A 20,739-nucleotide genomic window follows, 5' to 3' on the forward strand; every position below is an offset into this window, starting at 1 on the left:
TTGAAATGAATTGGAAGTTGGCAGACAGCTGCCAAAACCAGCCATGTTTGGAGCCATGTAGCTCTAGAATATTTTACAGTAAAAACTTCATTCAAAGTTTAAACCACTCACAATACTTTAAATGTTACTCATCTAAATCTATGTTTTGATATCTTTTACGGTTTTTACGCAGTCGCAGTTTAAGTTTTGTGAATTTTTTGAAAATCCTGAATTTTCCTTCTGCTATTACTTGCTCCAGAAAAAATGTACGAAAAAGTACAGTTAACCTCGTCTTCTTCTCATGGTTTCTCCTCTACGTGAACAATTTATACATCTAAATGTAGGTATTTTTATCCTCTTTCATCCATCGTGAGTCTCATTGATGTAGGATTTATAGTTTTTTCATAAATCAACAGAAAGCTCAGAGCGCGTCGACCAAAACTCTCATTGACTCCCATTATATCTGAGCTCTAAAACCAGAAACGGTGAGTCTATTTAACCTGCCACCAAATCTGAATAAAACACAGAACGGACGTGAAAACACATCAAAACATTCACAAGAAGATTCTGCTTCATGCGCTGAAAGAATTTTTCCGATACGACTTGTAGTTTTTGAGCTGTGATCGTGTATTTGAGGCTCTAATTGTTAGTCTGCTCTGCTCACTACAGCCAGCCGGTGACTCACAGCTGATTGGCTGATAGGGGCATTTTCAAAATAAAAGCTCAAAGATGTTGGTTCAACAAATAAAAATGCTCTTATATAAATTATACCTTATTTATGATTACAGCAGGACATATTAAGCTGTAAAAGCTGCGTTCACACCTAGAATCTGTGAATTTTCCAGTCAGTTGCCATGGAAACAGAGCGATGGGTGATGGATTCCTACCTCTTTATGGTGGAGGCCAGAGTATTGACAGGGTTCCAAGCCACACACTCCAACTGAGAGGTCATTTGATATAAATTGTCACCGCTGTGGAGGGAAAAAAACAAAACGTAGAAGCTCGTGAACTTTAACGTGTCTCTTTGTGTCCATTTGCTGCATTTAGTGTCAAGAAAAAGTGCAAAAAAAAGCCAAAAGAAGAAGAAAAAAAAGAGTCCAGGTGGAGCTGAGGTTGTTTGATTAAACACGGCGGAGTCTTTCCTCACCGTGGATTTATAGCGAGGAGGCTCCGTGGTGCCTGGTACCTCTGATATATCTGGAGCAGCGACTTCAAACAGATAAACTCACATAAACGTATGTCTGCTTTTCTTCTCCGCTGCAGATTCACTCATTTTACCAAAATATTCTGTTAAATGTGCATTAGAGCAGATCGAAGAAGTAGAATAAAGAAAATAAGGAGGAGAAGGAGCTGGTTGTTTACCAGAAAGAACTGAAAAAACTACTAAATCCAGAAAAATAAACAAAACTACCACTGCTACCAAACATACAGCACACTGTAAAATAAATAAAAATAAAATAAATAAATAAAAATAAACTATTACTGCTACCAAACATACAGCACACTGTTAAATAAATAAAAAAATAAAATAAATAAATAAAAATAAACTATTACTGCTACCAAACATACAGCACACTGTTAAATAAATAAAAATAAATAAAAATAAAGTATCACTGCCACCAAACATACAGCACACTGTTAAATAAATAAAAATAAAATAAATAAATAAAAATAAACTATTACTGCTACCAAACATACAGCACACTGTTAAATAAATAAAAATAAATAAAAATAAATAAAAATAAACTAACATTGCTACCAAACGTACAGCACACTGCAAAATAAATAAAAATAAATAAATAAATAAATAAATAAAAATAAAGTATCACTGCCACCAAAGATACAGCACACTGTAAAAAAAAATCATGGCTACCAACCACTACACTGTAAAACAAAACAAAACAAAACAAACAAACAAACAAAAAACTCTCTAAAAAATTGGGAAAATCAGGCATCAAGTGTTCCAGAAAAATACATTAAAAATTGTAAAAATGGTGAAAAATACATGTAAAATGATAATTGTTTTTTTAATCTAATTTAAACACAGTATTTTATTTATTTATATTTTTAAAAGAACAAATTACTATTATGAAACTAGATATTTTTTATTTATTTAAATTTTGTATGTTTTTTTTACAGTTTTGGAGTTTTTTAAAGCAACACAAATTAACATAAATTAACATTCAATAAAAATTAACACTTTTTCTGTTATTTTCTGAGATATTATCTGATATTTTATAAAATTTACCAAAAAAATTATAAAAGTAATTTATCATTTTTAAAAAGTATTAATGTCACATATCTGTAAAATAATTATATATTTTGCCAATTTAAAAAAGTAAATTAATGGTCAAGTTTGTATGGGAACTAATTACCATTTATGAAAAAAACATTTAAAATAAAATAAATTTACGTGAATTTTTTACTATTATTTACTGATTTTACTATAATTTAACCAAAAAATAAGCAAAAATATTTAAAAAGAAATAGATTACATGTTCACTGTAAAAAAAAAATAAAACATGTGAAAAAGTTTAAAACTGTGAATAATGTCCACATAAAAAATCTATATTTCTATAAATGTTCTGTTGTAGTTTTACAATGTTTAACTGTAAATTTACACCAGTATGCATATTAAGGATTAAAAATAGCAGCAGTAAAAAGTCACATAAAAACAAAATGAATTTACATATTAAATGTCAAATAAGAAAACAAAAACAGGCCAGAACTGTAAATAATGTTCACATTAAAAAATATCACAAAAAATTATTCTCCATAATTAAAACACATAGAATCTCCACTGTAATATGTTTTATAGTCAAGTAAAGTAGTGTTTTATGTATTTTTTAGAGTCTAATTCCAAATATGTAAATTATTCAGGTATAATTCCACCTTAAATACCACCAGAGGGTCTTTAAAGATGATTCGCAATTGAAATTGTTATTATTACAAGAAAAAACAGGAAATAAAAGTTTCCAAAACAATCCGACCATCCGATTTACAGTCTGAACTGACGATAAATTCAAATTTTTGTGTTGAAATAAGAGAAAATATCAGAAAATTCTCCCAACATGTAATTAAACTAATAACTTCCTGATGAACTCTCAGCCTCGTAGCTCTGATTCCTCGTTAATTTTACATCTAATCATTTTGTTCTGGACCTCTGAAGCTTCAGCAGCACTTTAAATGTTAGTTTAATGTTCATTTTCTTTTCTAATTGTTTTCTTCTGGTTCTCTGAAGCTTCAGCAGCACTTTAAATGTTAGTTTAATGTTCATTTTCTTTTCTAATTGTTTTCTTCTGGTTCTCTGAAGCTTCAGCAGCACTTTAAATGTTAGTTTAATGTTCATTTTCTTTTCTAATTGTTTTCTTCTGGTTCTCTGAAGCTTCAGCAGCACTTTAAATGTTAGTTTAATGTTCATTTTCTTTTCTAATTGTTTTCTTCTGGTTCTCTGAAGGTTCAGCAGCAGTTTAAATGTTAGTTTAATGTTCATTTTCTTTTCTAATTGTTTTCTTCTGGTTCTCTGAAGCTTCAGCAGCAGTTTAAATGTTAGTTTAATGTTCATTTTCTTTTCTAATTGTTTTCTTCTGGTTCTCTGAAGCTTCAGCAGCACTTTAAATGTTAGTTTAATGTTCATTTTCTTTTCTAATTGTTTTCTTCTGGTTCTCTGAAGCTTCAGCAGCACTTTAAATGTTAGTTTAATGTTCATTTTCTTTTCTAATTGTTTTCTTCTGGTTCTCTGAAGCTTCAGCAGCACTTTAAATGTTAGTTTAATGTTCATTTTCTTTTCTAATTGTTTTCTTCTGGTCCTCTGAAGCTTCAGCAGCACTTTAAATGTTAGTTTAATGTTCATTTTCTTTTCTAATTGTTTTCTTCTGGTTCTCTGAAGCTTCAGCAGCACTTTAAATGTTAGTTTAATGTTCATTTTCTTTTCTAATTGTTTTCTTCTGGTTCTCTGAAGCTTCAGCAGCACTTTAAATGTTAGTTTAATGTTCATTTTCTTTTCTAATTGTTTTCTTCTGGTCCTCTGAAGCTTCAGCAGCACTTTAAATGTTAGTTTAATGTTCATTTTCTTTTCTAATTGTTTTCTTCTGGTTCTCTGAAGCTTCAGCAGCAGTTTAAATGTTAGTTTAATGTTCATTTTCTTTTCTAATTGTTTTCTTCTGGTCCTCTGAAGCTTCAGCAGCACTTTAAATGTTAGTTTAATGTTCATTTTCTTTTCTAATTGTTTTCTTCTGATCCTCTGAAGCTTCAGCAGCAGTTTAAATGTTAGTTTTAAGTTGATTTTCTTTGGTTTCTGGTTCGCCTCCAGCTCTGATAAACGCAGCGAGTCTCCACATTAATAAGAGCTGCGTCTGTTTTCAGAGTAAACATCGTCCTGTTGGTACCAGGCAGCAGATTAGACCAGCAGCTTTTCTCACATATCACTTTAAAGCTGTGAGTTCACCGAAGATTCCTTCACTTCTTCCATCCGTCCTCAGAAAAAAAAACACCAGATCAGAGGAATGTTTCAGGACAACAACGAGAAAAGAGTTTGGAGAACAAAAAGCCACGAGAAGAACGACTATTTCAACCTGTAGACGGTTTTATCAGCACTATTAGTGACAAAAAATGATGTTTCTGCACAGATAAACTGCAGTTTTATTCACATTTTGATTGTAGTTTGACCCCATAAAACTGATGCTCAAAGATGGATACAGAGAAAATGAACAGAAACCAGATTTAGTGTTCAGACTATGACACCTGGATGGATGTAAAACTGATCTGGTGTCAGTTTTTAGCACAACTCAGATGTGTTTTACTTCAAAAATTGGTCAAATTACATGAAAGTCGTCTAAAATTACTCAAAAAATTACCAAAATTGTCCAAAATGAAGCAAATTGCATAAAACTGCCCAAAATACTTTTGCAAATGACTCAAAATTACTCAAATCTGTGGAAAATGACTCGAAATCTAGATGTGACACCTGGATGGATGTAAAATTAATTTGCCTGCAGCTTTTAACAGAGCTCAAAAGTATGTTTTATCCATGAAAACTCTGTCGAAATGACATAAATGTCATCCAAATTTCTTAAAATCGCTCCAGAATGACAAAAGTTTTACAAAAGTGACTTTAAAATTGTTGAAAATGCCACAAATGACTCAAAAATGTTCAAAATGACACAAAAGTCGTCCAAATTAAATTAAAATTGACCCAAAATTTGTCCAGAATGACAAAAATCTTTAAAAAAAAAAAAAAAAAGTCCAAAATTAATTTTAAAAATTGTCAAAATGGCATAAAAGTTGTTCAAAATGACAAAACCCCCAAATTACACAAAATTGTAACAAAATTATGAGAATTTGTCCAAAAAATTACAAAAATCTTTCAAAATAAGTCAGTATTTCCTCTAAATATCCAAGAAAATGTTCAATAGCACCTGAAATCTTGTCCAAAACTACGTGAAAATTGTCCAAAATTGCTGAGATTTTCAACTGGATGGTGAAAACTGATCTGGTGTCAGTTTCTACCAGAACTCAGATGTGTTTTTCATTCATCAGAAGTTGCTCAAAATGTCATTAAAGTTGTCCAAAACGACACAAAAATTGTCTCAAATTTTTCAATATTTGTAAGTAAAAGTTAAAAAAAACAAGACGTTCAAAATGACACAAAACTGTCCCAACATTATTCAAATTTGTCCAAAAAAAGACAAAAACCTTTCAACAATGACTCAGTATTTCCCCCAAAATAACTCAGAAACTGTCCAAAATCAGTCCATTAAACAATGATAAATGTGGACCTCTATTCAAGGACCTGGAAGAGTTGAAGTTTTTCTTAGTGTTGTGCTTTTTTTACTGAAACCGAGCAGCAGAAACTGCAGAACTCCACCAGTGAACTGTGAGTGTTTCGTTGAATCAGAGCTTCTTATTTCTGTGGTTTCTGTAGCCGTTGGTCAAAGTGGAAATATTCCTCCAGCGTTCCAGTCGTTCATCAGACGTTTGGAAAAAGGCTCAACGTGATTCAACCGACTGGAAGCCGTCAGAGATCAGGATTTATTCCTTCAGTTTCACTACAACACGCTCAGCTCTTCAGTTTTAACCTCATTAAGCTTTAAAATGAGGCAGAAAAATGCTCAAAAGTATCAAACAGTGAGTTTATCTCACTATCGGCACATATTCATTTAAAAATGAGTCTTTGAACTTGTTCAGTTTAATCCTTGTGTCGTCCTGCTGGTCAAAATTAACCCGTTTTAAAGTTTGAAAATGTGGAAAAAAAAAAAAATTTTCACAGTGAAACTTCTGATGTCCACATTTTCAACATTTTTGGGAAATCTTTGAACATTTTTTGGTGGAAAAAAATGTTAAAAATGTTTCTTAAGAACATTCACAAAAAAATCAACCAAAATCCAGTGAATTTCACTGGATTTAACTGTGCAGCATCTGTTACCATGGAGATGTAACTATGGAACATCAGTTACCATGGCGATACAACTGTGCAGCATCAGTTACCATGGCGATTTAGCAGTTCAACATTAGTTACCATGGACATCTAACTGTGCAGAATTTGTTACCATGGCAATCTAACTATGAAGCATCAGTTACCGTGGCGATCTAACTGTGCAGCATCAGTTACCATGGAGATCTAACTATGCAGCATCAGTTACCATGGTGATACAACTGTGCAGCGTCTGTTACCATGGCGATGCAACTGCGCAGCATCAGTTACCATGGCGATCTAACTATGCAGCACCAGTTACCACGGAGATCTAGCAGGTTAAAACTAAAAACTCTGACTTTAAGCTCAACATAGCTGCTAAATATGAATCTCTCTCAGCTCATCGCTCTGGGAGGTTTAATAAAAAATAAAATAAAAACTGTAGAAGAAACCAAATGTAGAGACCCTAAATTATTTATTTCCTTAAATATATATATAAAATAAAGTGTATCCATAACTTTTACAGGACTGTTAAAATAGTTTTCTTATATTTGGGGGGTAAAAAACTCCCATAATAATTATAATTTATGTCCAAACTGAAAACTCAAATGCAACAAAACAGTTCCTTAGAGAACATTTCTGAGGAGCTTCTGAATGTGAACATGCAGTAAAATAGTAAATTATAAACTGGATCAGGGCTGCACAGTGGTGTAGTGGTTAGCACTTTCTCCTTGCAGCTAGAAGATCCCTGGTTCACGTCCCGGCTTTCCCGGGATCTTTCTGCATGGAGTTTGCATGTTCTCCCTGTGCATGCGTGGGTTTTCTCCGGGTACTCCGGCTTCCTCCCACAGTCCAAAAATATGCTGAGGTTAATTGATCATTCTAAATTGCCCGTAGGTGTGAATGTGAGAGTGATTGTTTGTCTCTGTATGTAGCCCTGTGACAGACTGGTGACCTGTCTAGGGTGTCCCCTGCCTTCACCTGAGTCAGCTGGGATAGACTCCACCCCCCCCATGACCCTAGTGAGGATTAAGTGGTGTATAGATGATGGATGGATGGATGGATGGATGGATGGATGGATGGATGGATGGATGGATGGATGGATGGATGGATGGATGGATAAACTGGATCAAACATTCTGGTCGCCTTAAATGTGTGTTTTTAGGAACAGAACGGTGAAGCAATGAGTCCTTGAAGAAACGACAAAGAAAACCCCGGCAGTGAATGAATCGAGTTAAATAAATCCAGTTGTTCTCTGCAGCTCCGTCTGAGGAATGCAGAATATTCCAAAATAAATCAGTAAATCCTCCCAGACCTTCCTGCTACTATGTGCTGGTTTCCTCCAGTGGCAGCGTGACTTCTGCAGGTAAGAAGCTGCTAATCTGCATCCAGACAATCTCTTTTAATCAACTAAACCTTCTAATGGAGGCGAAAACAACAACAGGAGGAAACATCTGACTGTCCTGAAGGTGGACTTCCTGTCCAGAGCCGCTTCCTGCTCGTTACTGAACAGAAACAATCGCTGTCCGGAGCATTTCCAGCTCCGATTTCCTGTAAAAATAGCTGCTGTGTGTGTTGGAGTGAGTTTTACCTGTTGTAAGGATTCCTGAGCAGCAGCGCCTGACTGCTGCTGCAACCGTCTGAAGGAGTGTGACATCCGTAGACCGGAGGAGGGACGGGGTACTGCTGCTCACCTGCACCAAACACAGCAGAAATACACTAGAAATTATAATACATCTGTAAATATACAACAGTAAATACAATAAGTGCAATTACATCTGTAAATATACAATGATAAATACAACAAGTTTCATTACATCTGCAAATATAGAACAATAAATACAATAAGTTTAATTATATCTGTAAATAAACAACAATAAATACAATAAGTTTAATTATGTCTTGGCTGCAAATATACAAAAACATCTAAAAAATGTTTCTTGTCGATGAAGGTAAAAAATAAGTCATGATTGAAAAAAGAAAAAAGAAGAGAGAGAACTCAGAAATGTCTTCTAGGCAGCTAGAATGATGGAAATCACAAAAAAGATTTCATGAAACCACAACACAAAAAAGCAGAATGACCACAAAAAGATGCAAGACTACAGCAAAAAGACAGAATCACAGCAAAAAAACACAAAAGTATCAGAAAAAGACACAAAGTGACAACAAAAGGACTCAAAATAACCACAAAAAGATACAAAACTACCAGAAAAAGACACAAATTAACCACAAAATATGCAAAAATACCACAAAAAGATGCAAAATTACCACAAAAAGACAGACACAAAATTACTACAAAAAGACACAAAATTACCACAAAAATATGCAAAATTACCAGAAAAAGATGCAAATTACGAGAAAAAGATACAAAATCACTATAAAAAAGACTCAAAATGACCACAATAAGATGCAAAATTACCAGAAAAAGACACAAAATCACCACAATAACTACATGATATATATACAACTTATAATCTGACTGTTTGCTAATTTACTGATGTGACGTAAATCTTTTTCTTTTTGCTTGATGAGTTGGTGTCTAATAATATTCTGAGTCATTATTCTTGGATTTATTCTAAAGAAATCAGAAGATGAGATCAGAGAAGTTTATTTTGTCCTCATCATAAACTTAGAAATATTTTCTTTTTTAGTTCTGAGTGAGAATAAATCAGATAAATTAAAGGTTGTAGAGATGAGATGTGGACCGTTTAAAAGCAGGAATAAAAACTACAAGAACACGGAGGAGGATTTGTGTTTTCAACTATTCTGAAAATCCTTCTGCCTTTATTTCTGTAACTCACAGCGACCAGCTCCCTCTACATTCCTCTTCTTCCTCTCAGCTCAGATTTCTTCACAAATTGGTAGAAATTTACGGCTTTGGCTCCATAAAACGTCCACATTTAAATATTTACCAACAACAGGCCGAGCGGAGGATGAAGGAGGATGAAGGAGGATGAAGGAGGATGAAAGGAGGACCGGACAGGATGTGGCTGATTTACGGATCCCACAGTGGAGGTCAGAATAAAGATTCTCCCTGAGGTGGACAGCTGTGCACCAAACATGTGGCTCTAAACGCTCAAACACTTCAGCTCTAATTGGAGGAGATAAAAATAGTTTGTTTCAGATCCTCAGAAGAAGACGTCCGACTGCTACGGCCTCGTTTGTTCATGAGACTTTAGTCAAAAGTCACATTTTAATCAACGTCAGTCACTTTGGCAGCAAAAAATCAAACATGATTATGTTTTTTTGGTCAAAATGAACCTAAACCTGACTTATTAATGTGTATTTTACCATTTTTTATCATCATAATACCTTAGAAATGTGTAAATTAAATGGAAAATGTTTGTAAGTTTGCAGTAAACACAGTCGCTGCAATGCAAAGTTACACTAATAAGACAGGATAAATATAACAATTGTGACATGTTTTGGTCAAAATTTATCTAATCTGACATATTGACATGTATTTTATCATTTTTTAAAAACAGAATGCCTTAGAAATGTGTAAACTTAGTGGGAAACGGTTTTAAAGTTTGCAGCAAATCCAAAACACAGCTGCTGCTTTGCAAAGTTGCAGTGATAATACAGGAAAAACACAACAATTATTAACATTTTTTAGTCAAACTCAATCTAAATCTGACTTATTAACATAGTTAACCATTTGGAACTAATATAGATTATTATATATTTAATTAAAAGAAAACTGTTTATATTTCAGTGCTGATTTGCTTTTACTCTATGCTTTTAGGTGGAGAGGTGAAAAAACTATCAAAAGAATGCAAAATATTCAGCTTTAATTGTAATAAATTGTAATATAATTTACAAATTAGTTGAAAATGGACAAGAAAAGTAAAATATCTCCAATCGTGCTGCGTTTTTAGGTGTGAATTACGTTGTACAGCAGCAGTTTGAAAGGAACTGAGCCTTGAAGTTGAATAGTTGAAATGTTGGTACGTACTCATGGAGTTCTGCTGGCCCAGAGCGTCCTCGTGTTTGAAGCTGTGGTTGAACTGGGAGCTGTGGTGGCTGGGAGTGTGGCTGTAATTAGCTGCTCCATCGAAGGCCACGGCGCTGTAACCTGGAACACACAACTACAGTAAATATACTCCGAAAAATGCACTTTACTCACTCAGAAACCACGTAAACTGATAGCTGATGTCATTTTTCAGCTCATTTAAACATGGAAACATCACAAAGACATCAGCTGGAAAATAAACGTTAAAAATAAGAACATTTCTGTGGAATTTAATACATTAAATAATAATTTTCTGCTGAGAAGAACAAAAAGAATTCAATAATGTTGCATCAGAAGAGAAAATCTGGTGCTTTTAAAAAGAAAATATGACAAATTTAGACATCAAAATGAGTTTAATTCTCTACTTTGATACAATAATATAAATCCTTACTGGTGATTTTACTATACATTGCAAAAAAAGCAGATTTTTTTTTGTAATTTACTGGTATTTTACAGGTTTTCATATGAAGTTACAGAAAAAGGTGAAAAATGTCCAAAACGACGTCATTAAATGTCTTGTTTTGTTCACAACTCATAGATATTCAGTCTAAAATCACAGAGGAGGAAAGAAACCAAGAACTAGAATTATTTCCATGTCCATTAGCAAATAATTAATTAGTTTGTTTGTTTTATAAAACATCTAAAAATGATAAAATGTTGATCTCAAAGCCCAACATGACGTCTCATACAGAGTAAAAATGGAATATTGTGAACATTAAAGGAATAAAAATGCATGATGCAAGATATAATGAAAATAAAATATACTTTTTAAAATTATACATACATAGAAGTAGAAAATGAATCTAAAATAATGAAAACTGTCCAAAAAAAAGTCCTAAATGATGTCTTCATCTGTAGTAAAAATGGAATATTGTGAACATTAAAGGAATAAAGATGCACGTTCACTAAGGTTTCTTGGATTTAATATAGAATAAAATAAAATAAAAAAAGTTTTAAAAATGTAATAAATAAAATTAAATAAAATTTAAATTAAATTATGTTAATCTACTTTTTTAAGGGCCAAAAATGACAAAAAGTTATTCTTTTTACTGTAAAAACACAGTGAAGGAGCTGGAATCCCAGAATTTTGACCTTTTTTCTTGAACATTTACTCCAACAGATTAAATAATTATCAAAATGTGGTGATTAATTTAACAGCTGACAACTAATTGAGTGATTTTTACTCCTTCTTTTGACATTAAAACACACTTTTATGCAGCTTTACACACCTAAAGATTCTATTTTTATGCCTATTTTGAAGTCTCATTTTAAAATCTGATATATATGACGTCTTCATATGGAGTAAAAATGAAATATTGTGAACATAAAAGGAATAAAGATGCACGTTCACTAATGTTTCTTGGTCTTAAAATGAAATAAAATACAGAAAATACAGAAAACTAGCATTAATTACATGTTTACATGTTTATCCTAAAAACTGCCCCAAAATGACACTAACATAACCTTTTCTCAAATAATGAATTGTTCTTTTACAATAATTGACTGTAAAGTTACAGTTTTTCACTGTGTTGTGACTGTATGTAATTAAATCTGTATTTTATTTCTTCTTTGACAATGTGTGACTCTAAAATGACAGATTTAAATAGCTAAAAAATCTTTATTTTACAGACACTTATTTTGTGTTATTTTCAGGTTATTTTCAGGTTGTTTTTTTTTTTTTGTTTCTGCCACATTTTTACAGATTTTTTTCTTTCCAGTTCGTTAGTGTCAGTCCAGGTGATTTGGTAAATAGCACTGTTTTCAGGAGTAAAAATGTATTTTGACAGATTCGTAATGCTTGAAGATATTATTTGCTCCTGAAAACTTCAGGAAATGTACAAGATATCCGTCATTTAACAAGCAAATTAATCTACTTAAATACTTTAATGTATTAAATAAAAATACAAATTTAATTGAATGAAAAGTATCACACATTTATTTAGTGTAGTTTATAGTTTTAATTATTTTTGCTGGAAATTATTTGGCTGTTACTCAAGTGTTCATTTAGTTTTCCAATCAAAATATGAATGAAACTTCGTGTACGTTGACGGTTTATAAACAATAAAATATTAGTTTAATTAGACGACATGAAACACAAACATCACACGTTGTTAGAAGAGATCAGACCTGAGTCACGACTTTAACTGACCTGGAGGCCATGACACGCAATAAATCACTGACACACACGTATAACACACACACACACACACACACATATAACACACACACACACACATATAACACACACACACCTACACATATAACACACACACACACACATATAACACACACACACACACACACACATAACACACACACACTCACACACATATAACACACACACACCTACACATATAACACACACACACACACATATAACACACACACACTCACACACATATAACACACACACACACATATAACACACACACACCTACACACACACACATATAACACACACACACACATATAACACACACACACCTACACACACATATAACACACACACACATATAACACACACACACACACATATAACACACACACCTACACACACATATAACACACACACACACACACACACACACACACACACACACACACACACACATATAACACACACACACCTAGACACACATATAACACACACATATAACACACACACACACACACACATAACACACACACACACACACACCTACACACACACACACACATATAACACACACACACCTAGACACACATGTAACACACACACACACATGCACACACACACACACACACCCACACACATGCACACACACACACACACACACACACACGCACACACACACACCTAATACACATAGAGAAACACACACACACACACGCTTCATTAATTAAAACACTTTCACTGACTCACTCTGAGAAAAGAAAAAACTCATTAAAATCTCCATTTATCTTCCACTGTGTGTCTGTGTGTTGCGTGTGTGTGTGTGTGTGTGTGTGTGTGTGTTTTGTGTGTGTGTGTGTGTGTGTGTGTTACGTGTGTGTGTGTGTGTGTTTTATGTGTGTGTGTGTGTGTGTTATGTGTGCGTGTGTGTGTGTGTGTGTGTGTGTGTGTGTTATGTGTGCGTGTGTGTGCGTGTGTGTGTGTGTGTGTGTTATGTGTGCGTGTGTGTGTGTGTGTGTGTGTGTGTGTGTTATGTGTGTGTGTGTCATGTGTGTGTATTATGTTTATGTTGTCGCTCCCTGAAGTCAGTTTTTATTCAACTGGAAAAGTCTGGAAATCCCCACGTCTTGAACTTATTCCCCTTAGAGCCAGAAACACAGAAAAGTACAACTCTTCCTAACTTGTATTTCCTTATAATTAAAGCTGCAACTAATAATTATGTTTACTGCTGATTAATCTATTCACTATTTTTAATTAAGCGATTAGTTTCAGGAAAAACAAAATGATGAACAAAGGTGAAAAATGTCCAAAATAACGTCCTCAGATGTCTTGTTTTGTCAAAAAATATTTAGTTTACTGTCATAAAAGAAAAAGAAACCAGAAAATATTCACATTTAAGATGAAAAAAAATTGAGAATTTTGTTTTTGTATTGTCTTTCGATGCATAAATGCCAAAATTACAACTTTAAAACTGTAAATAACGTGCATCCTTCAATAATTAAAGCTGCGACTACTAATTATTTTCACTGTCAATTAATCTTTTCATTATTTTTTCCATTAGTTAACTATATGGATAGTAAAATATTAGATTAATGTGCCTTAAAGTCCAAAATGATGCTCTAAAATGTCATAAAAAGGTAATATTGTGTGTATTTTCCCCAATTGATTCATTTTTGTGCCAAAAAATTGTGAAAAATATCCAACATAATGTCCTCAAATGTCTTGTTTTGTCCAAAGATATTCAGTTTAGTTTCATAAAGCAGGAAAGAAACCAGAAAATATTCACATTTAAGAAACTGGAATTTTAGGATTTTCCGTCTTTGAAGTGGAGCACCGAAGTGACAAATGATAAAGACGATGAAATTTTTATTCAACTGGAAAAGTCTGGAAATCCCCCACGTCTGGTTTATATCCTCCCTAGAACTACAGCTTTAGAACGCTTCATAACTCACATTCTCTCCTCATTAAAGCTGCAACTACAATCTGGTTTTAGAAAAAGGTGAAAAACGTCCAAAATGACGTCCTTAAATGTCTTGTTTTATCCATGACTCAAAGACATTCAGTTTAATATCACAGAGGAGGAAAGAAAACAGGAACTAGAATTGTTTTCATTGTTGATTATTAAAAAAGATAGATAGATAGATAGATAGATAGATAGATAGATAGATAGATAGATAGATAGATAGATAGATAGATAGATAGATAGATAGATAGATAGATAGATAGACTATAGATAGATAGATAGATAGATAGATAGATAGATAGATAGATAGATAGATAGATAGACTATAGATAGATAGATAGATAGATAGATAGATAGATAGATAGACTATAGATAGATAGATAGATAGATAGATAGATAGATAGATAGATAGATAGATAGATAGATAGATAGATTATAGATAGATAGATAGATAGATAGATAGATAGATAGATAGATAGATAGATAGATAGATAGATAGACTATAGATAGATAGATAGATAGACTATAGATAGATAGATAGATAGATAGATAGATAGATAGACTATAGATAGATAGATAGATAGATAGATAGATAGATAGATAGATAGATAGATTATAGATAGATAGATAGATAGATAGATAGACTATAGATAGATAGATAGATAGATAGATAGATAGATAGACTATAGATAGATAGATAAATAGACTATAGATAGATAGATAGATAGACTATAGATAGATAGATAGATAGATAGATTATAGATAGATAGATAGATAGATAGATAGATAGATAGATAGATAGACTATAGATAGATAGATAGACTATAGATAGATAGATAGATAGATAGATAGATAGATAGATAGATAGACTATAGATAGATAGATAGATAGACTATAGATAGATAGATAGATAGATAGATAGATAGATAGATAGATTATAGATAGATAGATAGATAGATAGATAGACTATAGATAGATAGATAGATAGATAGATAGATAGATAGATAGACTATAGATAGATAGATAAATAGACTATAGATAGATAGATAGATAGATAGATAGATAGACTATAGATAGATAGATAGATAGATAGATAGATAGATAGATAGATAGATAGATAGATAGATAGATAGATAGATAGATAGATAGATAGATTATAGATAGATTATAGATAGATAGATAGATAGATAGATAGATAGATAGATAGATTATAGATAGATAGATAGATAGATAGATAGATTATAGATAGATAGATAGATAGATAGATAGATAGATTATAGATAGATTATAGATAGATAGATAGATAGATAGATAGATAGATAGATTATAGATAGATAGATAGATAGATAGATAGATTATAGATAGATAGATAGATAGATAGATAGATAGATAGATAGATAGAAAAGAAATGTTCACTTGTTCACTCTGAAATTGCACAATGATAATGAGTTGTTTGGTTTATAAAATGTCGAAAAGTGGTGAAATATAAGAAATATATGTATATATATACATATATATACATAAAATAAATAAATTCATTCATTCATTAAATTAAATAAAAAAATGTCATTCTGTGTTTTTTAAAGACCAAAATGACAGAAAGTTGTTCAGTCTATCATCACTGAGGAGGAAAGAAACCAGAAAATATTCACAGTTAAGGAGCTGGAATCTCTGGAAATTAGCTGGAAATTACTCCTGCAGATGAATTAATAATCAAAATCTGGTGATTAATTTAACAGTTGACTACTAATCGACTCATTTTCCTCCTTCTGTTGACATTAAAACACACTTCTTTGCAGCTTTACACATCTAGACATTCTGTTTTTATTAGTCTAACTTTAAAATCCGAGCAGCAGAAATATTTACTAAACTAAAAACACTCCTTGTAAAACACCTTTATTCGTCTTTAACCGCTCTAAGCAACGTTTCTCTAATAAACCCTCTGCAGCAGCGTTCATTCTGTCCTACTTTCAGCTCCTCCGTTTGTTTGTCTGAACTCAGCAGGCTGCAGATAAAACGGGTTAGAGGTCGGAGCGGCGCTTTCATTCCTCTGTTTTCACTGAACTATCTGCTGGATAAGCCTGTTTTCACTAATTAATCCTCTGGATGATCACCAACGGATCAATTATCCTGCAGAGAAAACAGCCGGGAGGGAAAAACGTTTCAATAAACACACAGAAAACCTGAATCCAACACATGAACACATCGTAGAGCTGCACAGTTAATTAGAATATCACAGAAATCTGACACCTTAAAGTGGATTTACACTAAAATTAGACACATATGAGGGTAAATTACATCCAGTCTGCTGCATTTAGTCCCTTATTCTGCTAAACTGACTTTAATTCATCCGAAACTCACTGAAAAATCACATAATAACATTAAAATAGTTCAGTTAAATGTCATTTTTGCATTTATTTTCCAGAATTTATAAGAATGCAAGGAATTTTCTTAAAGAAAATAAACTTGTGACTGATACTAAAGCAACATATGCACAAATAATCATAATATTTAATATTCTGTTAGTGCTTTTTGACGTATTTTAATGTTAAAATGAACAATTTTCCAGTTTAAAGGTGATTTTGCAGATATATGAACAGAGTTTCAGTTCAAAAAAAGTCAATTATTTATCAAAATATTATGAAAGTCTTTAAAAAGTGTTGCATTTTAGTGCATTTACTCCTTTATTTCCTACCAAACGCACTTTAATTAAACTGAAACTCACTTTATGTGTCTGCAAAATCACAAAAATACAAACAATATGGAGATTATTTCCACATGAACTCTGTAAAACGGTCATTTTTGCATTTATTTTCCAGCATTTATAACGATGCATTTAACTTTACTAAATAAATTCAACTTGTAACTGATACTAAAGCAAAATATGCACAAATAATCACAATATTAAATATTTAATTCACATTATTTTTGCATATTGTTGAGCCCTGCTAATGTGTTTAAATGTTAAACTGAATGATTTTCCAGTTTAAATGTGATTTTATAGACGTATAAACACAGTTTCACTTTAATTAAAGTGAGTTATTTATCAAAATATTATGAAAATCAAAAAAAGTGTTGCATGTGAGTGTATTTAATCCTTTTATTTTGGCTAAACTGACTTTAATTAAACTGAAACTCACCTTTGTCTTCTGCAAAATCACATTAAAACATTAAATAATTCAGTTTCAGTGCAACAGGACTGAACTAAATGCAAAAACATAAATAATATGGAGATTATATTGATAGAAATTATGTAAAAATGTCTTTTTGGCATTTATTTTCCACTAAATTAAACCTGTGCAGAATGATTTGTGCACCACACTGCTTCATTTATAACGACATAATAATCTGAATTTAAATTAATTAAACGTGTGACTGAGTTTGTAATTATGTCATTAATTATGCATTGATTTCAGCAACATTATTGTGTTAAACTGAATCATTTTACAGCTTTACTGTGATTTTTCAGTTTAATTAAAGTCAAATATTTATCAAAATGTTATAAAAATCTAAAAAAGAGTTTTTAGAGCTTTTGTCACCTCATGTTGAATTTACGCTAAAATTAAACACAAACGTTGCATTTGAGCACAAATGACATGAAATCTGCTGCGATTATTCCATTTCTTATCATTTAATTAAATTTAAATCATAATTAAATGTTTTATTAACATTGTTTTGCGTAGAATTCAGCTGCGTCACCATTAAATGAAATCATTTTACAATTTAAATGTGATTTTGCAGATGAAAAAACAAAGTTTTAGTTTAATTAAAGTAGGTTTGTGTTTAATTAATAGTGTAAAATCAACTTGAGGTGGCAAATAAATGTTTTAATAAATGCTTTAATAAATGAAGAATATATTTATAACATTTATTAAAACATTTAAATAAACATTTATGATATTTGTTTTATGATATTTGGATAAATAATTGACCAATTAAACTAAAACTCTGTTTTTATGTCTGCAAAATCACATTTAAACTGGAAAATTATTCATTTTAAAATTAAAACACGTCAAAAAGCACTAATAAAATATTTAATATTGTGATTATTTGTACATATTTTGCTTTAGTATCAGTCACAAGTTGAATTTCTTTAATAAAGTAAAGAATAGTCAGAATTTAATAAAGTGAAGTAACGAAAATAAATGCCACAATGACTTTTAACTGAATTATTTTAATGTTTTTATGTGATTTTTCAGACGTAAAAAAGATTAAACGCAGCAGATTTGATGCAATTTATCCTTAGATGTGTCTAATTTTAGTGTAAATTCATTTAAGGTGTCGGATAAAACCACTTTTGTCAAGTTTCTGTGATATTCTAATTAACTGTGCATCTCTACGGTGTGTTCATGTGTTGGATTCAGGTTTTCTGTGTGTTTATTGAAACGTTTTTGCCTCATGTCTGCAGCTGAGAGACTTGAAATGATGAATTAGAATGAACTGAGCGGTGCGTCGACACAAAAAACTCCTTTATTTAATGAGAAACGGACAGAAAAACACCTAAATCACACTCATTCAATCCACATATTATCAGTTTAAATCACTACAAAACAGGATTATTATGTATTTCTGCTTTATAAGATCTTTCAGCCTAATTATTAGAGCTAGTATTTAAACTACTGCTGCTCTAAAACGTCCAAAATGAATTTATTAGGAGAATAACAAGCTAACAAAGAATAAATAAAGATAATAACCGCTGTGTGTCTGGTATAAAATGTGCATCAGTGTCATTAATTGATGCATTAATGTAAAAAGAAGTGAGTCTTTGTGAGTTTTTAAAGGAGTTTTTCCTCAAACCGACACGTCTTTGGTTTAAATATTAACATGTGAAACTAAACTCTCAGATGGTCTTTTCCTCTGTTTGATTCCCTACGAGCCACTGAGGAAACGCCTCCTGCTTTACCTCAGTGGAAACCGAGCAGCAAAGGTCAATAAAACACATTACAGCGTGTTTTTAAGCCGCTGCAGATCATCTCCATACGGACTCTCAATTATCATGTTTATGGTTTATATCCAGTTAAATGAACCTGCAGAAGGTTTGAACTCAAATTTCTGGTCACTTTTCTACTTTTCTGACACAAAAACACCAATATGATGATTGGAAAAAGTGAATAAAAGGCAAAAATGTGCAGATAATACCAAAACAAAAACGTCTCGGAAGAAATAGTTTTACTTCTAATACCAAAAAATTCAAAAAATAAAAAAATCATGCAACTCAATCTTGTTGCATTATTGCAACTTCTAAAAAAATTATGTTCAACCAACAAATATATTGAGTTAAAGGAAGAAGCTTTACAACTAAAATCAAACGTATTTTTAATTATTTCATGATTAGCAGCAAAAATACAAGTTTTAAAGTTGATTATTCATAAAAATTAAGTTATTCCAACCAGTATTTCCACATTTTTTAAAGGATTTTTAAGTGTTACGTACTTAATTAATACAATGACAATATAAACACAAGTTTTTAAGTTGGGTAAATCTAAAAAAATAAGTTCTTCCAACTAATATTTCTACATTTTAAAAAGGATTTTTAAGTGTTATGTACTGCATTAACATAATAAAAATATAAACATAAGCTCTTAAGTTGGGAAATTTTAAAAAATGAAATTGCTCCAGTGTCAAGTAGATCAAGGAAAGGAGTTGAAATCCTGAAGTGAATTTAATTAAGAAGCCAGTTTCATTAAGTTGCTACAACTTGACCTTGGTTTTAAACCAACAGACGCAGAAATTTGAGTTTAAAATAAACAAAATATTAATTTGATGTGACATTATAATGTCAGCACAATTCATCATAATATGTTCACTCTAAAAACTAAATGTTAAAAAAAGAGATCATCAAAACAGTTCACATCAATCTTTTTGAGTTATGACAACTTCTGGTGAAATTAGTTAGATGAAACTATTTTTGATCAATAACTGGCAGCATTAAAACAATTCTTTAAGAAATCTTTGAAATGTTGTACTCTGGGCAAGCTAATTTCACTAATTCACTTGAGTTTTGTGTTCAACCAACTAACTCAGAAATTTTTGTTTGGATTTATACACAATATTGAGTTGATGCAAGATTTTATGTTTGCAACTGAAAAGTTTCATCTAAATCAGTAAATTGTAGATTTTTTTTTATCTTGCAATCAAACTGTGTTAACTATTATAAGTGTAGACTCAACCAGAACATTAACGCAACAGTTTTAACCAATTTTTTTTTGAGTAATGACAAC

The 20,739-nt window shown here is 31.7% G+C and overlaps 1 protein-coding gene across 4 annotated transcripts in view; it reads right to left on the reverse strand.

Moving 5' to 3' along the window:
* LOC111588765 (Wilms tumor protein homolog) overlaps positions 1-20,739 on the reverse strand; it is a 42,231-nt gene that overhangs the window by 19,811 nt on the left and 1,681 nt on the right. For 2 of the 4 annotated variants that reach the window (XM_055009430.1, XM_055009429.1), the window contains exons 2-4: positions 10,347-10,466; positions 7,983-8,085; positions 867-950 (exon numbers count right to left, since the gene is read on the reverse strand). In XM_055009430.1, coding sequence (XP_054865405.1) covers positions 867-950; positions 7,983-8,085; positions 10,347-10,466 — 307 coding nt within the window. The remainder of the gene's footprint in view (positions 1-866; positions 951-7,982; positions 8,086-10,346; positions 10,467-20,739) is intronic. The other 2 variants (XM_055009432.1, XM_055009431.1) reach the window with 1 other exon arrangement.

The sequence above is a fragment of the Amphiprion ocellaris genome, chromosome 3, assembly GCF_022539595.1.
Source record: "Amphiprion ocellaris isolate individual 3 ecotype Okinawa chromosome 3, ASM2253959v1, whole genome shotgun sequence".
Classification (NCBI taxonomy): domain Eukaryota; kingdom Metazoa; phylum Chordata; class Actinopteri; family Pomacentridae; genus Amphiprion; species Amphiprion ocellaris.